This window comes from Coregonus lavaretus (genome assembly GCF_964263955.1).
Source record: "Coregonus lavaretus genome assembly, chromosome: 6".
NCBI lineage: Eukaryota > Metazoa > Chordata > Actinopteri > Salmoniformes > Salmonidae > Coregonus > Coregonus lavaretus.
The window spans coordinates 52,520,465-52,544,083 of NC_139993.1; the positions used below are offsets into that span (position 1 = coordinate 52,520,465).

The following is a 23,619-nucleotide window of genomic DNA, read 5'->3' on the forward strand; positions in this document are numbered from 1 at the left end:
CATTTCATTAAGCTCCCGACGAACAGTTATTGTGCTGACGTTGCTTCCAGAGGTAGTTTGGAACTCGGTAGTGAGTGTTGGACAGACAATTTTTTTTGCTCCTAGATGTTTCCACTTCACAATAACAGCACCTACAGTTGACCGGGGCAGCTCTAGCAGGGCAGAAATTTGACGAACTGACTTGATGGAAAGGTGGCATCCTATGACGGTGCCACATTGAATGTCACTGAGCTCTTCAGTAAGGTCATTCTACTGCCAATGTTTGTCTATGGAGATTGCATGGCGGTGTGCTCAATTTTATACATCTGTGGCTGAATAACCGTATCCACTAATTTGAAGGGGTGTCCACATACTTTTGTATATAGTGTATTTGTAAGTACTGTGTCTAGTAGAGGTCGGTGTTTGAAAGCAGTTTGGAATCGATGAAAGCACCGGAACCACTTCGGGAATCAGTGGGATCTCGTATTTTGCAACACATGCCTCGGACCTCCGGTATCAAACGTAACATCACTACTTGCAGGCTTGATGCAGCCTGTAAACAAGGAGTTTCAGACTACTGCGCTAGGGTGTAACTAGGCCCTCAAAGAAAGACCACATGATATATGTAATGTATTTTCATAAAGAGTTTAATTTTACACTGTGAAATATGCAAATAAGATAGAATCAATTCTCAAGTTGAATTGTATGTTCACTCAACCTAAAATTCAAAGTTGAGTGAACATGCAATTCAACTTGAGAATGTATGTTGGTTCAGCTATATAGTCCCAAATGTACAGCAAACTCACAATTCTATTGCAGCTGGTTGCCTTACAATTATATGTTGAATCAACTCTTCTTTTTTTTTACAGTGTACACAGAGGTTAACTGTATAATATTATCAGTAACTCTGAATGTGCTCTTTTGATATTCCAGGTTCTCAGTGCTGACGCAGAAGCAGAGAGGCGAAGAAAGAATCTCAGGAGACAGAAGAGAGAATGGATCCTGCCTCCTGCCAAGATCAACGAGAATACAGACTACACACAAAGAGAGTACATTGCCAAGGTCAGCTAAACTAAGACACCAAGCAAAACCTGACTAATCATAATACTACTATATATATACTACTTGAAGCTGAAATCCACATAATGTGAAACTGTGCCACTTTTTTCCCCAGCGCATTTCTTATAGTGTTTTAGCTCTACTTGATTGAGCTTGCCTGGCTGGCACAATGGAATCAATTTAATAAACCCACCCCACCCATCTGTCATTCCAGGCCATCCATTACTCCAGTAATAAAATAGTATTTGATAGAATACAACCACCATTTAAAACCCAGGTCTGTTCTGTGGATGGCATGAGAAACTAAACGCTTGGAGGAATGAAACCAGGGACAGGTTTCTAACACATGGTTGCCTGAATGGAATTAGCAGGCAAGGTTGATGAGCATAAGTTTGGGCATTATGTTCACTTGGTTCATGTGAGAAAATGAAGCAGAGATTCGGGTTACCAGCATGTTTCATCCAGAGAGAAGTTGATTGTTGTGATGCTTATTTGGATGCAAATAAGCAGTTGAGCATAATCATTCATTGTGAGTCACTCCGTCCTGGCAGAAGTGGTTTGAGTCCTATGGAATTTGAACTCATGATAAACAACTATACTGACAACATAGATACATTTAATTAGATGTAATACATGTCATTAGAAACGTTTTAAGACATCAGGCCATAATAGAAACAGAACATTATTAATGTACCTTTATAAAAGTAGGATCATTGAGGAACTCCACAAGTTATATTCAGGTATTATTATCCCTTTGTCTCTGTTTCCTTATGTTTGAATGTAATTCCTTTGTTCAGATCCGCTCTGATAAGGACAAAGAGGCGAAGGTGGAGTATTACCTGGCAGGGGAGGGGGCTGACAAACCCCCCTTTAACCTCTTCATTGTCAACCCCGAGAATGGCTTTGTACGCATCACCGGCATCCTGGACCGGGAGAAATGCCCCATGTACAACGTGAGTCTCCTTGACGTTATGAAGCTGTCATTTATAAGAATGACATGGCAGTTATGACTGCAGCTTATACGGCTTTTGTTAATATGTAACTGAAACGATATAATATAGTAAATAAATGAATATATTTTGTCCCAGTTGACTGGAGTGGCAAGGTACAGAAACGGGACATTGGCGGAAGCAAATATTCCTCTGCAGATTAATGTCATTGATCTGAACGATAACCCACCTTACTTTGAGCTGCACTCTGGGTCCATCGCAGAGTCCAGCAAAGCAGGTACATTACAAATATTTATATATTTTTTATTTATTGTCACATACACCTGAAATGTGTTGTTTTACAGGGTCAGCCATAGTAGTACAGCACCCCTGGAGAAAAGTAGAGTTAAGTGCCTTGCTCAAGAGCACATCAACAGATTTTTCACCTTGTCGGCTCGGGTATTTGAACCAGCAACCTTTCAGTTACTGGCCCAACACTCAAACTGCTGGACTACCTGCCGCCAGATATCCTCATTCTGTATAAGACAGATACCCTCTTCTCATTAGTGCTGCACAATCAGATTAGACATAATCCGATGTACCACACAGTGTTTAACAAATCCAGAAACACATATCGAGGCTGTCTCAATCGGGTCTGCCTTTTGATGCAGCCTTCTGCCTCTTGCCTTTGGAATATCATGTCTCACAATGTCCTCTCCCATTGCCCCCTACCCTGTGAAACACCAGGCACAGAAATCATGCAGATCATTGGGAAAGATGACGATGAGGAGGGGAGCATGAACTCTAAGATCCATTACAAGATCCTCAGCCAGAAACCAGCAGGGTCCGGAGCCATGTTCACCATCGATGAGAATACAGGGAAACTCTTCGTCAAGGATGCCACACTGGACAGAGAGGTACACTTGATGAGGCCTTGATAGCCCTATAAACTGTCTGTATCAGTGGAGGCTGCTGAGGGGAGAACGGCTCATAATAATGGCCGTAACGGAGCAAATGGAATGGCATCAAACACCTGGAAACCATTGTTTGATGTATTTGATACCATTCCACTGATTCCGCTCCAGTCATTACCACAAGCCCGTTCTCCCCAATTAAGGTGCCACCAACCTCCTGTGTTCTGTATGGTATTTTCAGAATATTTGGTAGCCAGAAGTATTAAGTGCACACCAGGCAAGCTCCATCAAAATCAGCTAAAATACTAAGTGAACCCAGGTCTGATGTGAAATACCAGTATATGAAAGTCTCTTTGCTCTATCTTTTCTAGACTCACGATTCGTACACTATAATCGTCCAAGGGACAGATATGGGCGGGGCAGCTGGAGGCAACACAGGAACAGGAACTGTGGAAATAAAGGTCCTGGACATCAATGACAACGTCCCCACACTGGAGAAGGAGCAGGTGAAAGAAACAGCCTTGGTTTCAACCTTTCCTGAGATTTCTTTACATGCTGTGTTTTCCATGCCAGTGGGTGACAATCTGGGAATTATAATAATGATGGATGATGGACTTAATAATTTTCACATGATTACTTTTAAAGGATACCGATTATTTTCCCTAAGGTTTATAATATATTTTGTCTCATTTTGCTGAGGTTATCCTTCAAATACATACAGTGCCTATAGAAAGTCTACACCCCCTTGAATTTATTTCATATTTTGTTGCGTTACAAAGTGGGATTAAAATTGATTTAATTGTATTTTTTTGTCAACAATCTACACAAAATACATGTCAAAGTGGAAGAAAAATTATACATATTTTTTTAGATTAATAAAACACGAATATATTTTGATTACATAAGTATTCACCACCCTGAGTCAATACATGCTAGAAACACCTTTGGCAGCGATTACAGCTGTGAGTCTTCTTGGGTAAGTCTTATAAGAGCGTTGCACACCTGTATTGTGCAATATGGTAAATATTGCACAATACAGGTGTGCAATGCTCTTATTAGACTTTTCAAAACTCTTCAAGCTCTGTCAAGGTGTTGGGGATCATGGCTAGACAGCAATTTTTATGTCTTGCCATAGATTTTCAAACAGATTTAAGTCAAAACTGTAACTTGGGCACTAAAGAACTTTCACTGTTTTCTTGGTAAGCAACTCCAGTATAGATTTGGCTACAGTGAGGGAAAAAAGTATTTGATCCCCTGCTGATTTTGTACGTTTGCCCACTGACAAAGAAATGATCAGTCTATAATTTTAATGGTAGGTTTATTTGAACAGTGAGAGACAGAATAACAACAAAAAAATCCAGAAAAACGCATGTCAAAAATGTTATAAATTGATTTGCATTTTAATGAGGGAAATAATTATTTGACCCCTCTGCAAAACATGACTTAGTACTTGGTGGCAAAACCCTTGTTGGCGATCACAGAGGTCAGACGTTTCTTGTAGTTGGCCACCAGGTTTGCACACATCTCAGGAGGGATTTTGTCCCGCTCCTCTTTGCAGAACTTCTCCAAGTCATTAAGGTTTCGAGGCTGACGTTTGGCAACTCGAACCTTCAGCTCCCTCCACATTTTCTATGGGATTAAGGTCTGGAGACTGGCTAGGCCACTCCAGGACCTTAATGTGCTTCTTCTTGAGCCACTCCTTTGTTGCCTTGGCCGTGTGTTTTGGGTCATTGTCATGCTGGAATACCCATCCACGACCCTTTTTCAATGCCCTGGCTGAGGGAAGGAGGTTCTCACCCAAGATTTGACGGTACATGGCCCTGTCCATCGTCCCTTTGATGCGGTGAAGTTGTCCTGTCCCCTTAGCAGAAAAACACCCCCAAAGCATAATGTTTCCACCTCCATGTTTGACGGTGGGGATGGTGTTCTTGGGGTCATAGGCAGCATTCCTCCTCCTCCAAACACGGCGAGTTGAGTTGATGCCAAAGAGCTCCATTTTGGTCTCATCTGACCACAACACTTTCACCCAGTTCTCCTCTGAATCATTCAGATGTTCATTGGCAAACTTCAGACGGGCATGTATATGTGCTTTCTTGAGCAGGGGGACCTTGCGGGCGCTGCAGGATTTCAGTCCTTCACGGCGTAGTGTGTTACCAATTGTTTTGTTGGTGACTATGGTCCCAGCTGCCTTGAGATCATTGACAAGATCCTCCCGTGTAGTTCTGGGCTGATTCCTCACCGTTCTCATGATCATTGCAACTCCACGAGGTGAGATCTTGCATGGAGCCCCAGGCCGAGGGAGATTGACAGTTATTTTGTGTTTTTCCATTTGCGAATAATCGCACCAACTGTTGTCACCTTCTCACCAAGCTGCTTGGCGATGGTCTTGTAGCCCATTCCAGCCTTGTGTAGGTCTACAATCTTGTCCCTGACATCCTTGGAGAGCTCTTTGGTCTTGGCCATGGTGGAGAGTTTGGAATCTGATTGATTGATTGCTTCTGTGGAAAGATGTCTTTTATACAGGTAACAAGCTGATTAGGAGCATTCCCTTTAAGAGTGTGCTCCTAATCTCAGCTCGTTACCTGTATAAAAGACACCTGGGAGCCAGAAATCTTTCTGATTGAGAGGGGGTCAAATACTTATTTCCCTCATTAAAATGCAAATCAATTTATAACATTTTTGACATGCGTTTATCTGGATTTTTTTGTTGTTATTCTGTCTCTCACTGTTCAAATAAACCTACCATTAAAGTTATAGACTGATCATTTCTTTGTCTGTGGGCAAACGTACAAAATCAGCAGGGGATCAAATACTTTTTTCCCTCACTGTAGGTTATTGTCCTGCTGAAAGGTGAATTCCTCTCCCAGTGTCTGGTGTAAAGCAGACTAAAGCAGGTTTTCCTCTAGGATTTTACCTGTGCTTAGCTCCATCCCGTTTCTTTTCATCCTGAAAAACTCCCCAGTCTTTGCCGATGTCAAGCATACCCATACCATGATGCAGCCACCACCATGCTTGAAAATAAGGAGGCAGTTACTCAGTGATGTGTTGTGTTGGATTTGCCCCAAACATAAGGCTTTGCGTGTTTTAATTTTTGTATTATTACTTTAGTGCCTTGTTGCGTACATATTCTGTATATTTGTATTCTTCTTTTCACTCTGTCATTTAGGTCATTATTGTGGTCACTACAATGTTGTTGATCCATCCTCAGTTTTCTCCCATCACAGCCATTGAGCTCTGTAGCTGTTTTAAAATCACCATCATGGTGACATCCCTAAGTAGTTTCCTTCCTGTCTTGCAGCTCAGTTCAGAGGGACGATGTCACGAGAATTTCTATCTCTAATCATAACTCAAGCTTTGAATAATTCCCAGAGGGTGTAAGGCTCTGGTTTAATAATGAATTAAACGAATTATCCAGTCTGCAAGAGATCAGCATTTTTATTCAGAGAGCGCTCTGGCACTAAAAACACACACAGCCTTTTTATATGCGTTTTCCCTCCAAGCCTGTTCTGCCAGGACTGGATACAACCTCTTTGTCCCCGGAGGAGCAGATGGGACCTTAACCTCCTCTTTACTTTCCTGCTCCCTTACTTCCTTTCTCTTGTTTCCTTCCACTCTCTTTCTAGCTTCTGATAACCATACCTTGGCTGTATCTACCCCCTCTGCCTGCTGTTTTTTCAGATCCATACCACAGTTTACATGCATCTGTTTAATCATAGACTCTATCTTGTCTACATCGAGACGTCCAATAAACCCATACTTTGTCTTCCATCTGGGTCCATTGTATATATATATTCCTTTTATCCTTTAACTCCATATACCTTTCATCCCCAGTTAATTCCCGGACCTCCTTTGAGGATTTACTTCCCGGATGTATCATCCGCCTGTGCACGGTTTTCGGTGTCCCCCGGAACGACAGAGAACGGGTATTGAGATCCAGCTCAAAGGACCAATTGTCACGAGAATTTCTATCTCTAATCATAACTCAAGCTTTGAATAATTCCCAGAGGGTGTAAGGCTCTGGTTTAGTAATGAATTAAACAAATTATCCAGTCTGCAAGAGATCAGCATTTTTATTCAGAGAGCGCTCTGGCGCTAAAAACGCACACAGCCTTTTTATATGCATCCACACAAAGGACTTTTCTCCGCCCACCTTTAGGTGGCCTGTAACTTTCCACAGTATAGAATGTTTCAGCAGTTTCTAGGTCCCCTTACTATGGAATGCTCGTCTCCAACAGTTTCTAACATCTTCCCTGTTAGTGGTTCTATTTTCTTATAACTCTAACACAGTTTACACATTTATACACTATCGGGGTGGAACACTTTAGTCATTATTCTACATTACACATACAAATTCCTCTATCAGACGACTGCATCTTTGATGTGTCTGGGTGGTTTAATACATCATCCACAGCATAAATATTAACTTGACCATGCTTAAAGATATATTCAATGTCTGATTTGTTATTGTTACCCATCTACCAATCACTGCCCTTCTTTATGAGGCTTTCGAAAAGCTCCCTGGCCTTTGTAGTTGAATCTGTGCTTGAAATTCAATACTTGACTGAGGGACCTTACAGATGTTGTATGTATGGGGGACAGAGGAAGGGGTAGTCATTCAAAAATCATGTCAACCCCTATTATTTCACACAGAGTGACCCCGTATAACTTATTATGTGATTTGTTAAGCCAGATTTGACATCTGAACTAATTTAGGCTTGCCTAAACAAAGGGGGTGAATACTTATGCAACGACTATATTTTAGTGATTACATTTATAAACATTTGGAAACATTTGTAAACATTTGTAGAATTTTATTTTCTCTTTGACATTATGGAGTATTTTGTGTAGATCAATGACAAAAAATGACAATGAAATATATTTAAATCCCACTTTGTAACGCAACAAAATGTGAAAAAAGTTCAAGGGGGTGTAGACTTTCTATAGGCACTGTATCTGGCTGCCATTTTAGCTAGAACAATCATAATAGGTCAAACTATAGCTTGTCATTTATATTTGTACTGTACCATTGTAACGTGGGGGATCAAATAATAAAGTGAACTCAGCCTGTTACCTATGGCAGAAACATACTGTATATTTGTTGAGACTGATCCCTGCCATTGTTCTGTCAGTATGCAGGGAAAGTTGACGAGAACATTGCTGATGTCATTGTGATGAGGATCAAAACAGTGGACAGAGATCTAGAACACACAGATAACTGGCGGGCTGTCTTTCACATCACTCAAGGCAACGAGGACGGACTCTTCTCCATCGAGACGGACCAAGACACCAATGAAGGCATTCTGAAGCTGATCAAGGTATGACTGGACTCTGAGACCTCACTCAATGTTGTTTGGACCTTTTGAGCTTATGTTATCTGACTGTATTTTCACATATGGTTTGAGTTGTCAAACTCAGTTCTGTAGATGCCTATTGATGCAGTATGTCTAAGAGTTTACTATATTATTTCCTCATCTCAAACCCACAGGCAGTAGATTTCGAGGAAGTCCAGAAACTGGAGCTTGGACTACTCATTGAGAACGTAGCTCCTTTTGTTGTAGGGAGTGCTGTAGCGATGGATGTGGATGTTTATGCTGGGGAGGGGGGAGGGCCGGGAGCTGGAGCTGGAGCTGGGGCTGGGGCTGGGGCAGGAGATGGGGCTGGGGCTGGGGCTGGGGCTGGGGCTGGGGCTGGGGCTGGGGCTGGGGATGGGGATGGAGTTGGTGTTGATGTAGGAGTGGATGTTGGTGTAGATATTGGTGGAAATGTGGGGGTGAATGCAGGGGTGGATGTGGATGTAAATGCTGGAGCTGGGCCTGGGGTAGGTGGTGGGACTGGGGTTAAGCCTGGTCCCAATGGGAAGCTGAAACCAAAGCCGAAGCCGAAGCCTAAAGGGGGGAAGACCTACCCGATTTCGATCGCAATTAACAACATGCCGGAAGGTCCAGCATTTAAGCCCAGCACCAAGCCTGTGCCTGTCTCTGAGGATCCCAACAAAATGCAGAAGGATGGAGTGATCGCCTCATACCCTGCTGTGGACGGAGATACAGGGGAGCCTGCTGAGGACGTCAGGTTAGTGGGCTGACCAAGGAAACGACCAGAAACGGGTAAAACTGTGAGTCTGGTGATCAACAGTAATATAACAGTTAAGATGCCAAAAACACAAGAGGGTGACTCCTCACAAAACTAAAACTAAAAAACAAACATGTTTTTGAGGATTTTCACTAAATGTAATCCTCCTTTGGAGGAAGGATTGTTTACATATATTTGACATTTGCATCTTAAAGCATAATTGATTTAAATTAGAATATTAGTGACATTTTGGCCTTACCCAGGCCTCTTTGAGACTCCATGATGTAGGTGCTACAAAGCTAAAGTTGGTGTAGTATTTTGATTTCAATTACACATTTCTTACATACATTTATGAATATTGAAAACTATAAACATGAATATTGAAAATATAAAACATTTGATTTGACAAATGTTTCTATATATAGTTTAACATAATACTCTACGGGCATATCAAAGTTCCAGAGTGGGATCTCTGTTAGTTTTAAAGTTATGGCCCATTTTATACAGAGAAACTGGCATAGTAGGCATAGTAGGCAGTGTAACCAATCACATCCCTCCTTTTACTTGTATCATTGCACATCCTGCAAATGGCAACCATTTTGAATCCTTTTAACATTCACTCTGTTAGTAATGCTTACAAATTGGGTCATAACGCTAAAAGTAGCAGAGATCCCACTTTGATATGCATGTATATTATATTATGTTCAACAATATATTTACAAATTTGCCAAATATATAAAATTAGACTTAAAAAACAGATAAAAATACACCTTATGGAACAGTGGGGACTGTGAAGCAACACAAACATAGACACATGCATACAAACACACGATAACATACGCACTATACACACATGTACAGTTGAAGTCGGAAGTTTACATACACTTAGGTTGGAGTCATTAAAACTCGTTTTTCAACCACTTGTGCATGACACAAGTCATTTTTCCAACAATTGTTGTGAAATAAATAAAAGCTGAAATAAATCATTCTCTCTACTATTATTCTGACATTTCACATTCTTAAAATAAAGTGGTGATCCTAACTGACCTAAAACAGGGAATTTTTACTAGGATTAAATGTCAGGAATTGTGAAAAACTGAGTTTAAATGTATTTGGCTAAGGTGTATGTAAACTTCCGACTTACATTACATTAAAGTCATTTAGCAGACGCTCTTATCCAGAGCGACTTACAGTTAGTGAATACATATTTTTTTATACTGGCCCCCCGTGGGAATCGAACCCACAACCCTGGCGTTGCAAACACCATGCTCTATCAACTGAGCTACATCCCTGCCGGCCTTTCCCTCCCCTACCCTGGACGACGCTGGGCCAATTGTGCGCCGCCCATGAGTCTCCCGGTCGCGGCCGGCTGCGACAGAGCCTGGATGACTTCAACTGTACATATGGATTTAGTGTTATAGATATGTGGTAGTAGAGTAGAGGCCTGAGGGCACACACTTAATATGTTGTGAAATCTGTTATGAATGTATTGTAAAGTTTAAAAAATGTATAACTGCCTTAAGTTTGCTGGATCCCAGGAAGAGTAGCTGCTGCCTTGGCAGCAGCTAATGGGGATCCATAATAAATACAAATGTACAGATTAAACATTACGGAGTCTTAAACTTCAATGAAGTATTTACACTTTAAGATACAAATGTCAAATATACAGTACCAGTCAAAAGTTTGGACACACCTACTCATTCCAGGGTTTTTCTTTATTTTTACTATTTTCTACATTGTAGAATAATAGTGAAGACATCAAAACTAGGAAATAACACATATGGAATCATGTAGTAACCAAAAATGTGTTCAACAAATCAAAATCTATTTTATATTTGAGATTCTTCAAATAGCCACCCTTTGACTTGATGACAGCTTTGCACACTCTTGGCATTCTCTCAACCAGCTTCACCTGGAATGCTTTTCCAACAGTCTTGAAGGAGTTCCCACATATGCTGAGCACTTGTTGGCTGCTTTTCCTTCACTCTGCCGTCCGACTCATCCCAAACCATCTCAATTGGGTTGAGGTCGGGGGATTGTGGAGGCCAGGTCATCTGATGCAGCACTCATCACTCTCCTTCTTGGTCAAATAGCCCTTACACAACCTGGAGGTGTGTTGGGTCATTGTTCTGTTGAAACCCCCACACCATAACACCTCCTCCTCCATGCTTTATGGTGGGAAATACACATTCGGAGATCATCCGTTCACCCACACCGCGTCTCACAAAGACACAGCGGTTGGAACCAAAAATCTTCAATTTAAACTCCAAACCAAAGGACATATTTCCACCGGTCTAATGTCCATTGCTTGTGTTCTTGGCCCAAGCAGGTCTCTTCTTCTAATTGGTGTCCTTTAGTAGTGGTTTCTTTGCAGCAATTCGACCATGAAGGACTGATTCACACAGTCCCCTCTGAACAGTTGATGTTGAGAACTCTGTGAAGCATTTAACTCTAATGAACTTATCCTCTGTAGCAGAGGTAACTCTGGGTCTTCCATTCCTGTGGCGGTCCTCATGAGAGCCAGGTTCATCATAGCGCTTGATGATTTTTGCAACTGCACTTGAAGAAACTTTCAAAGTTCTTGAAATGTTCCGTATTGACTGACCTTGATGTCTTAAAGTAATGATGGACTGTCGTTTCTCTTTGCTTATTTGAGCTGTTCTTGCCATAATATGGACTTGGTCTTTTACCAAATAGGGCTATCTTCTGTATACCCCCCGTACTTTGTCACAACACAGCTGATTGTATCACACGCATTAACAAGGAAAGAAATTCCACAAATTAACTTTGAAGAAGGAACACCTGTTCATTGAAATGCATTCTAGGTGACTACCTCATGAAGCTGGTTGAGAGAATGCCAAAAGTGTGAAAAGCTGTCATCAAGGCAAAGCGTGGCTATTTGAAGAATCTCAAATATAAAATAGATTTTGATTTGTTTAACACTTTATTGGTTACTACATGATTCCATATGTGTTATTTCCTAGTTTTGATGTCTTCACTATTATTCTACAATGTAAAAAAATAGTAAAAATAAAGAAAAACCCTGGAATGAGTAGGTGTGTCCAAACTTTTGACTAGTACTGTATGTCAACAATCCTTTCTCCAAAGGACCGTTCTACTAAAATAACTTAGTGAAAATCCCAAATAGTGGTATTTTTTGTTCTAGTTTCATTAGGAATCACCCAAGAGTTAGTGACATATTCAGACTCCTAATGCATCTGTGAGTTGTTTCCTTCATATAAATCCACATTCCTTACTGCATTTTCCAGGTATGCCAAAGCCTATGACCCAGACAACTGGGTGACCATCGATGACAAGACAGCTGAGATCAGACTTATCAAGACGCCAGATCGAGAGTCTAAGTTCTTGGTGAATGGGACATACTTTGCCAAGATACTCTGCATTACTCAAGGTACTGTAAGATACTTTAGACGCTAGCTAGGGCTTAATACAGAAATGGACTAAAATACTATCTTCATTCTTCTTCATTCTTCTACATGAATATGAAAGTTAGCCTGTTAGAAGTTAGCCTCAACAGTAACTGTCATAAATACTTCTCATAATTAAAAATTATCTTCTTGTCTTGTTGTGCTGTTGGCCCCGGCCTTCTTGCCACTGAGTTTCTAATCTAATACAGCTGGGTGTGTTGCTCAACTCTCATCTTCCCTTAACAAGTTCAATGTTAATGAGAGCGGGTGGAAATATTTGCCCGGAGATAATTCATCTTGGAAAGCACAGCAGAGACAGGCCCTTTCAAACAGCTTAACTATTCAGGGTGTAGGCTCATTGCTCAACTAAGGGAATCAAATGTGATGACGATGGAGATATGCCTGTCAAAAATAACAGCATGAAGCAACACGTCTATCCATCAGAACTGAAAACTAATCAGAGTTTCTCCAGATAATAAAAATGGTTAGATATACAGTGCCTTCAGAAAGAATTCACAGCCCTTGACTTTCCAAATTTTGTTGTGTTACAGCCTGAATTTAAACTGGATTAAATTGAGATATTGTGTCACTGGCCTACACACAATACCCCATAATGTCAAAGTGGAGTTATAATTTAAAACGAAAAGCTGAAATGTCTTGATTCAATAAGTATTCAACCCCTTTGTTATGGCAAGCCTAAATAAGTTCAGGAGTAAAAATGTGCTTAACAATTTGCATGAACTCACTCTGTGTGCAATAACAGTGCTTAACATGATTTTTGAATGAGTACCTCATTTCTGTACCCCACACATAGAATTATCTGTAAGGTCCCTCAGTCGAGCAGTGAATTTCAAACACAGATTCAACCCCAAAGACCAGGGAGGTTTTCCAATGCATCGCATTGAATCTTTTACAAATGTTAGAATTTTTCTTCCACTGACATTACAGAGCATTTTGTGTAGATCGTTGACAAAACATGACAATTAAATCCATTTTAATTCCACTTTGTAACACAACAGAATGTGGAAAAAGTCAAGGGGTGTGAATACTTTCTGAAGGCACTGTAAATAAAAATTAAGATCCCAGAGCTACAATCTTAGAAAAAAAGGTGATATCTAGAACCTAAAAGTTTTTTTCTCGGATGTCCCCATAGGAGAACCCCTTTGAAGAACCCTTTTTGGTTCCAGGTAGAACCCTTTTCCCACTGGGAACACACTGGTTGAATCAACGTTGTTTCCACGTAATTTCAATGAAATAGCATTGAACCAACATGGAATAGATGTTGAATTGACGTCTGTGCCAAGTGGGTTGGTTCCAGGTAGAACCCTTTTGTGTTCCGTGTAGAATCCTTTCCACAGAGGGTTTTACATGGAACCCAAAAGCATTCTACCTGGAACCAAAAATTGTTCTCCTATGGGGACAGCCAAAGAACCCTTTTGGAACCCTTATTTCTAAGAGTGTATCAAACCAAAGTACTGTCCCTGCGGTAACACTTCACTCAATGCTGAAAGGTACAGTATAATGCAATATGATCCAGTTACAATGCATTATAAGACTTGTCATTAGCATGCCTGAAACTGTGCTCTATATGAGTTTGACTATGAAAACATGTATTGTTTTACAGATATGCCCTCTAAGACGGCCACGGGCACCATAGCCATCCAGGTCCAGGACTCCAACGACCACTGCCCCATGCTGACCACTACCTATGAGAGAGTGTGCTCGGGCAAACGTACAGTCAACGCCACTGCATTCGACGAGGACATCTCGCCCAATGGAGCTCCGTTCACCTTCACCGTGGTGGCTGAGGGGACACGTGGCAACTGGGAAATAGAACACATCAATGGTAAGAACAGTACAGGAAAATGTACAGTGCTTTCAGAAAGTATTCATACCCCTAGACTTTTTCCACATTTTGTGGTGTTACAGCCTGAATTTAAAATTGATTCAATTGAGATTTTTTTGTCACTGGCCTACACATAATACCCCATAATATCAAAGTGGAATTAGGTTTTTTGAAATGTGTACAAATTCATTAAAAATGAAAAGCTGAAATGTATTGAGTCAATAAGTAATCAACCCATTTGTTATGGCAAGCCTAAATAAGTTCAGGAGTGAATATGTGTTTAATAAGTGACATAATAAGTTGCATGGACTCACTCCGTGTGCAATAATAGTGTTTAACATGATTGTTGAATTACTATCTCATCTCTGCACCCCACATATACAATTAACTGTAAGGTCCCTCAGTCAAGCAGTGAATTTCAAACACAGATTCAACCACAAAGACCAGGGAGGTTTTCCAATGCTTCGCAAAGAAGGGCACCTATTGGTAGATGGGTAAAAAAAAGCAGACATTGAATATCCCTTTGAGCATGGTGAAGTTATTAATTACACTTTGGATGGTGTATCAATACACCCAGTCACTATAAAGATACAGGTGTCCTTCCTTACAAAGAGGAAGGAAACTGCTCAGGGATTTCACCATGAGGCTAATGGTGACTTTGAAACATTTACAGAGTTTAATGGCTGTGATAGAAGAAAACTGAGGATGGATCAACAACATTGTAGTTACTCCACAATACTAACCTAATTGACAGAGTGAAAAGAAGGAAGCTTGTACAGAACATATATTCCAAAACATGCATCCTGTTTCAACAAGGCACTAAAGTAATACTGCAAAAAAAATGTGGCATAGCAATTGACTTTTTGTCCTGAATAAAAAGTTTTATGTTTGGGGCAAATCCAATTCAACATATTACTGAGTACCACTCTCCATATTTTCAAGCATAGTGTTGGCTGCATCATGTGATGGGTATGCTTGTAATCGTTAAGGACTGGTGAGTTTTTCAGGATAAAAAATAAACGGAATGGAGCTAAGCACAGGCAAAATCCTAGAGGAAAATCTGCTTCAGTCTGCTTTCCACCAGACACTGGGAGATGAATTCACCTTTCAGCAGGACAATAACCTAAAACACAAGGCCAAATCTACATTGGAGTTGTTTACCAAGAAGACAGTGAATGTTCCTGAGTGGCCGAGTTACAGTTTTGACTTCAATCTGCTTGAAAATCTATGGCAAGACTTGAAAATGGTTTTCTAGCAATTATCAACAACCAGTGGTGTAAAGTACTTAAGTAAAAATAATTTTAAGTACTACTTAACTCGTTTTTTTTTGTATCTGTACTTTACTATTTATATATTTGACAACTTTTTGTTTTACTTCACTACATTCCTAAAGAAAATAATGTACTTTTTACTCCAGACATTTTCCCTGACACCCAAAAGTACTCTTTACTTTTTGAATGCTTAGCAGCACAGGAAAATGGTCCAGTTCACACACTTATCAAGAGAACATCCCTGGTCATCTCTACTGCCTCTGATCTGGCGGACTCACTGAACACAAATTCTTTATTTGTAAATGATGTCTGAGTGTTGGAGTGTGCCCCTGGCTATCCATAAATACATTTAAAAAATAAAATTGTGCCGTCTTTTTGGCTTAATATAAGGAATAAGATTTTAATACTTAAGTATATTTTAGCAATTACATTTACTTTGATGCTTAAGTATATTTTTACTCAAGTAGTATTTTACTAGGTGACTTTCACTTTTACTTCAGTCATTTTCTATTAAGGTATCTTTACTTTTACTCAGTAATGACAATTTAGTACTTTTTCCACCACTGTCAACAACCAATTTGACAGAGCTTGAAGAATTTTGAAAATAATATTGGGCAAATAATATTACCCAGAAAGTCTCACAGCGGTAATCGCTGCCAAAGGTGATTCTAACATGTATTGACTCAGGGGTGTGAATACTTATGTAAATGAGATATTTCTGTATTTCATTTAAATACATTTTAAAAACATTCTAAAAACATGTTTTCACTTTGTCATTATGGGGTATTGTGTGTAGATTGGTGAGAGAAAAACATTATTTAATCCATTTTGAATTTAGACTGTAACACAACAAGATGTGGAATAAGTCAAGGGTATGAATAATTTCTGATGGCACTGTATATACTGTCCATTGTCTAACTGTTTATCACTAGGAAGAGGAAGTAGACAATGCTGTTCTCTGTCCCCTTAACTGTTTGCACTAGCACTCAAACCCCTCACCCAAAAAATTATATTAAAATAAATTACATAAACGTAAGAGGTTACCAACATAAATTAAGTTGATATGCACTGTAATGATGCAGTGAGTCAAAACATTTCATCCATATTCATGGAGATGTTTCACAGTAAAGTATCTCTCTCTCCATCCCTCCCTATCCTAGGCACGACGGCTGTCTTGCGATCTATTGAGGCGTTGTGGCCGGGTGAGTATGAGGTGATGGTGGCGGTAGCAGACGAGCAGGGCCTGTCCTGCCCAGAGCCACAGGTGTTCAAGGTGGAGGTATGTACCTGTTCAGAGGGGAAAGACTGTGGCTCCAGGGCTATCAGTTTACTCCAGAAGACCACCTCCGCCAAAATTGGTACCCCCGCCATTGGACTGCTCATCATAGCCAGCTGTGTTCTGCTATGTGAGTTGGGCTATGCTAAAGACACTCATATTTCATATTGCACACACACACACACACACACACACACACACACACACACACACACACACACACACACACACACACACACACACACACACACACACACACACACAAACACACACACACACACACACAGTGAAGTCAAGTCATGCCTCACAAGTTTATTAGGAACACACGTCAGTTCAGATAGACACTCACACACGTGAGCACACACACATTTATACTCACCCTGATGTGTGTCTCCTTGTCTCTGTGTTTGCAGTGGTGCCTCTGCTGCTGCTGTTATGTCAGTGTAGGGGAGGAGCCTTCGCTGACCAGTTCACTGACCTGCCGTTCAATGCCAAGGAATACCTCATATCCTACCACACTGAGGGAAAGGGAGAGGATAAGGTGAGGCCTTATTCAAGTTCCCATATTGACATTGTAACTATTTTGTCCGTTTATATGTCAGTTATGAGACGTATAGCTATTATATGTAAAATCTTCACAATTACAAACATCAACATACTGTATGTTACATACATTTTTGATGCTTTTACGTTAATACACTACATACGTCGAAGATCTCATTACGAAATCATGGGCATTAATATGGAGTTGGTCCCCCTTTTGCTGCTGTAACAGCCTCCACTCTTCTGGGAAGGCTTTCCACTAGATGTTGGAACATTGCTGAGCGGACTTGCTTCCATTCAGCCACGAGCATTAGTGAGGTCGGGCATTTCTGTATGGACCTCGCTTTGTGCACGGGGGCATTGTCATGCTGAAACAGGAAAGGGCCTTCCCCAAACTGTTGCCACAATGTTGGAAGCACAGAATAGTCTAGAATGTACAGTAATTGTATGCTGTGGCATTAAGATTCCCCTTCACTGGAGCTAAGGGGCCTAGCCCAAACCATGAAAAACAGCCCCAGACCATTATTCCTCCTCCACCAAACTTTACAGTTGGCACATTCTCCTGACATCCGCCAAACCCAGATTCAATGGCGGCGAGCTTTACACCACTCCAGCTGACACCTGGCATTGTGCATGGTGATCTTATGCTTGTGTGCGGCTGCTCGGCCATGGAAACCCATTTCATGAAGCTACCAACGAACAGTTATTGTGCTGACGTTGCTTCCAGAGGCAGTTTGGAACTCGGTAGTGAGTGTTACAACTGAGGACAGACTATTCTTTTTACACGCTACGCACTTCAGCACTCTGCGGTCCCGTTCTGTGAGCTTGTGTGGCCTACCACTTCGCGGCTGAGACGTTTTTGTTCCTAGACGTTTCCACTTCACAATAACAGAACTTACAGTTGACCGGGGCAGCTCTAGCAGGGCAGAAATGTGACGAACTGACTTGTTGGAAAGGTGGCATCCTATGACGAGCTCTTCAGTACGGGCCATTCTACTGCCAATGCTTGTCTATGGAGATTTCATGGTTGTGTGCTTGATTTAATACACCTGTCAGCAACGGGTGTGGCTGAAATAGCATAATCCTCTAATTTGAAGGGGTGTCCACATACATTTGTACGTAAAATAGGTTATTTTAAGATTATGTTGCATTCCCATGGTTATTCGAGATGTATCAACATGTCTGTTTGATTGTCTATTTGTTCTTTGTTTTTTTGTGTAGGAGATGCCCCTACTCAGTGTTCCTACAACTGGAACTGATGGAAGGGCTGCACTAGGAACACTAGGATCAGAATCAATTCAGGCAGCAAACATCGCCACAAAATCCTCACGTAATACTACAAACACTATACGCCAGACCAGTGGGGTCTCCAGTGAGGACATGCATACACTGCGCCGGGAGCAGAGCCACAGGCCTATGGGCATGGAGATGGGCTACACCTATGGACTCCAGAATTGTGGAAGCTTTGAGGCTAGTATGGGGCTGGGAAGCAACACAATGCTTTCCAGATATGCCACACATACCTCACATGTCAAACAAGACATCTATGAGGACATAGCACTCCCATGTGATTTCCTGGATGACTACTACTCACAGGTAAATGGGACAATACTGTATTTCAATAATGCGGAAACTTTTTAAAATGTCTTATATGACCACATTTGATTTAGGTCCCGAACATATACAACATTAGGTCTCGAGCATATACAATGTACAATCTAAGTTCTGATCACAAAAGGCATTCGCTATGTCACAAATGAGTCTCTCTTATTCCCTCATGCAGAAAGTGGCATGTGCATCTCAGAACCCTCCACTGAAAGACAGTATGTTGGTGTATGACTATGAGGGTCAGGGCTCTCCTGTGGGCTCGGTGGGATGCTGCAGCCTCCTGGAATCTGACAATGACCTCCAGTTCCTCAATGACCTGGGGCTAAAGTTCAAGACCCTGGCTGACATCTGCTCTCCTCCAAAACCTCAACCCAAACCTCAACCCAAACCCAGAATGGTGGAGTGCATCGTCGAGCCAAAACTCCCTGAAATCAAAAGAGAGAGCATCGTCACCACCAGCAATGTTAACATCACCAAATCTTCCGTTAGCAATGTCAATATAAACCAATCATCCACCAGCACCAGCAGAGTCAATATCTCCCAACCACCTCCCACCAGTCCCCCTGCCACTGGGGTTAGTAACTTCTCTAACGTTAGTCAGTCCGCCACTTTCCCACCCCCCCCTACCCAGACGATTCTGCTGCAGCAGCAGCCTATGTACTACACCACCATGCAGCCTTTGATGCAGCCCATGATGCAGCCCACGATGCAGCCCATTCAATATGTACTGGCTGATGGCGGCTCTGCCACCAACCTAAAGCGTATGGTAGTGCTCAACGGGCCCCCTGGGTCTGGAAGCATGGGAAGCCTGGGAGGCCTTGTCATCCAAGGCAACAGGGTCATATCAGAGACCTCCACTTGCCCTATCAGTCCCAGTAGCCCAGGAAGCCCCACCATGCTGGCGCTGGGTAGTCCCGGAAGCCCCGGGTGGATCCAAGGCTCCCTACGCAGGGGTGGCCTGGGAGGCCTGTCTGTAGTGGGGCACAGCCCTGATGGTAACTATGTTTACATGGAAAGGCAGGTTAATGTAAGTGGAGAGCCACAGGTGTGGTCTGGGGTCCCAGGTGTACCTTCTCAGGGCAGTTTGCCCAGGGGTGCGTTCCTGGTGAAGGAGGCTGCTCCCCCTCAGGGGGTTGTAGGCCTGGCAGCCCAGGGTGTGGGTGGGGGTGGTGGAAGTGTGTATGGTGTTATGCCAGGACACACCTTTACAAGGGTGAGGCAGGTTGGGGGTGGGCCTATTGGGGTTGGGCCGGTTGGAATGGGGCCTGGGGGGGTAGGGCAGATAGTTATAGGATCACAGGGAGTCCCAATGTGGGTGCCACAGAGCCCCCCAGGGGGTCGCCCTGGACAGAGGGAGGGGGCAGCGCCAACAGGTGAATCTCAACCGACTCCAGTTACTGTTGAAATACCAGAGTCAGTTGAGTCAGTGGCAGAGATTGAGAGGAAACTGGTGTTTGAGGGCCATGGTGAACCAGGTGAGCAAATAGAGGAGGAGGAGGAGGAGGAGGAGGAGGAGGAGGAGGAGGAGGAAGAGGAGGAAATGGAGGAGGAGGACGAGGAAGAGGAGGAGGAGGAGGAAGAGGAGGAGGAGGAAGAGGAGGAAATGGAGGAGGACGAGGAAGAGGAGGAGGAAGAGGAGGAGGAGGAGGAAGAGGAGCCTTTACAACAGACAACAGAAACAGCTGTGACTGAGGTTACTGAGGAAGAACCCGTAACTTTAGCGTTAGCCTCAGAGCCATCAACAGAACCGGTTGAGCCATCTGAGTCACTGGAACACAAACTAACAGACAAACCCACTGAGTCAAGCCATCCAACAGAGGAAGATGCATCAACTCAATTAAATAAAGTCTCTGGAGCTCTTGATGAAGAAGGCCTAGTTGACTCTGAGGACCAGCTGTCCGATGAGGATGTGTCCATGGTAGTCGAGGCCAAATCAGACATTATAGATTTAGTTGGTACAGATCAGCCAGCCGAGGAAGAAGACATTATAGATCTAGTTGGTACAGATCAGCCAGCCGAGGAAGAAGACATTATAGATCTAGTTGGTACAGATCAGCCAGCCGAGGAAGAATCAACAGAACAGATTCCGGAGGAGGAAGTGGTTTCAGAATCGCAGGAAGTTGAGCTAACGGTGGATCCAGTCACTAACGGTCAATTAGAGAAGGGTATTACTGAGACAAAAGAGATGATGGTATTAGAAGCACAGCAAGATCAGGTCACAGTTGATGACGTCACTGATAGCCAAGAGGAGGGTACATCTGAGGAGGAAGTGATGTCACAACTTCAGTTAGATGAGCTCACAGTAGATAGCCTCACAGATAACCAGAAAGAGGAGGGGAAAGCACCTGAGGAAGTTTTCTTAAAATCAGAATTGCTCATAGCAGCTTACAGTGCACTTGATGGCCAAGAAGAAGAGGGTAGTCCTGAGGAGGAATTGGTGTCAGAGTTGCAGCAGAATCAGACAATATCACATAGCGTCACTGATGTCCAGGAGGAGGGAAGTCAGGGAGATGCAGTGCTGAGTGTTCAGATAGGAGAGGTGGAGGGAGAGATGGAGGAAGAGGTGGAAGGAGAGATAGAGGGAGAGGTGGAGGAAGAGGTGGAGAAAGAGGTGGAAGGAGAGGTGGAGGGAGAGGTGGAGGAAGAGGTGGAAGAGGGGGAGGGAGAGGTAGAGAGAGAGGTGGAGAGAGAGGTGGAGGGAGAGGCGGAGGGAGAGGTGGAGAGAGAGGTGGAAGGAGAGGTGGAGGGAGAGGTGGAAGAGGTGGAGGGAGAGGTGGAGGAAGAGGTGGAAGGAGAGATAGAGGGAGAGGTGGAGGAAGAGGTGGAGAAAGAGGTGGAAGGAGAGGTGGAGGGAGAGGTGGAGGAAGAGGTGGAGAGAGAGGTGGAGGGAGAGGTGGAGAGAGAGGTGGAGGGAGAGGTGGAGGTGGAGGAACAGATGGAGAGAGAGGTGGAGGAAGAGGAGGAGGGAGAGGTGGAGGGAGAGGTGGAGAGAGAGGTGGAGGGAGAGGTGGAGGGAGAGGTGGAGGAAGAGATGGAGGGAGAGGTGGAGGAAGAGGTGGAGGTGGAGGGAGAGGTGGAGGTGGAGGTGGAGGAAGAGATGGAGGGAGAGGTGGAGGAAGAGGTGGAGGGAGAGGTGGAAGAGGTGGAGGGAGAGGTGGAGGGAGAGGTGGAGGAAGAGATGGAGGGAGAGGTGGAGGAAGAGGTGGAAGTGGAGGGAGAGGTGGAGGTGGAGGTGGAGGAAGAGATGGAGGGAGAGGTGGAAGAGGTGGAGGGAGAGGTAGAGAGAGAGGTGGAGAGAGAGGTGGAGGGAGAGGTGGAGGAAGAGGTGGAGGTGGAGGGAGAGGTGGAGGTGGAGGAAGAGATGGAGGGAGAGGTGGAGGAAGAGGTGGAGGGAGAGGTGGAAGAGGTGGAGGGAGAGGTAGAGAGAGAGGTGGAGAGAGAGGTGGAGGGAGAGGCGGAGGGAGAGGTGGAGAGAGAGGTGGAAGGAGAGGTGGAGGGAGAGGTGGAAGAGGTGGAGGGAGAGGTGGAGGAAGAGGTGGAGAAAGAGGTGGAAGGAGAGGTGGAGGGAGAGGTGGAGGAAGAGGTGGAAGAGGGGGAGGGAGAGGTAGAGAGAGAGGTGGAGAGAGAGGTGGAGGGAGAGGCGGAGGGAGAGGTGGAGAGAGAGGTGGAAGGAGAGGTGGAGGGAGAGGTGGAGGGAGAGGTGGAAGAGGTGGAGGGAGAGGTGGAGGAAGAGGTGGAAGGAGAGATAGAGGGAGAGGTGGAGGAAGAGGTGGAGAAAGAGGTGGAAGGAGAGGTGGAGGGAGAGGTGGAGGGAGAGGTGGAGGAAGAGGTGGAAGAGAGTCTGGTCACCTCTCGCCAAATCGCTGAAGGCAAAACACTAAGAGTAGAAGTAGATGATAGTGAGAATGTAGCAGGAGAGGAGGTGGAGTCTGCTGTTGAGACAGTTGAGGAAGTGGAGGCTAGTGCTGACCAACAGACAGAGTCCACAGTAGCTACAGAAGAGGTTGAGTCCCCTAGCAAAGAACTGGCCGAGGAGCTAGAGGTGACCCCTTCAACACCAGAGGCTGCAGGTGAGGTTGCTGTTGAGGCAAGTGAGGCTATAAGTGCAGTGGCAGGTGCAGCAGTGGATGAGACAGTAGTGGAGGCTGCGGGTGAGACAGCAGGTGAGGCATCAAGTGAGGCCGCAGGGGCGGCTGGTAGGACAGAACAGGCCCCAAAGCCATTGGCTTCATCTTTCCGTAACAAATTCAGGATGGGCTCCAAGAAAGAATCTACTCCCAAGAGTCCAAAGAGTCCCACAGCAAAGTGCAAGCAACAGTGAGAGCTCTTTGCACTCACAGTCATAATGTGGAGAGAAGGAGTTTTTTTTGTATATATCTGTCTTTCTGTTAATAGGTTTTTGTTGATTGGTTTTGCTTCACAGGTTTATGTTTGTCAGTCATTGGTTTCTCAATCATGGATGATCTTTTATGTAAGTATGTTTGGTCTTTCAGTTTGTGTGGCTCTGGTCAAAAGTAGTGCACTGTATAGGGAGCCATTTGAGACACAAACTGTCTTAGGTCTGTGGTTCTCATAGGTGTCATAAAATATAATCTGTTATGATTCCCCTTGGGGCACTGAGAAAATCACAAACACGCAGAGACCTGCAGAGCGACTTCACACATTCACCACAAAACTCTCATCTCACTCTAACCATG

The 23,619-nt window shown here is 43.4% G+C and overlaps 1 protein-coding gene across 1 annotated transcript; it reads left to right on the plus strand.

Annotated features, from left to right (window-relative positions):
• Positions 1–279: 279 nt before the first annotated feature.
• LOC311131068 (desmoglein-2.1) lies at positions 280–23,243 on the plus strand (the record flags this gene model as incomplete). The annotated part of the gene is made up of 16 exons (XM_084163885.1): positions 280–285; positions 913–1,041; positions 1,836–1,991; positions 2,127–2,265; positions 2,715–2,884; positions 3,253–3,387; positions 8,011–8,196; positions 8,367–8,950; positions 12,220–12,362; positions 14,003–14,224; positions 16,656–16,901; positions 17,185–17,312; positions 18,536–18,910; positions 19,098–20,135; positions 20,247–20,397; positions 22,792–23,243. The coding sequence occupies 16 exons, from the start codon at positions 280–282 to the stop codon at positions 23,241–23,243; spliced, it is 4,260 nt and encodes a 1,419-aa protein (XP_084020011.1).
• Between the last annotated feature and the right edge of the window lie 376 nt (positions 23,244–23,619).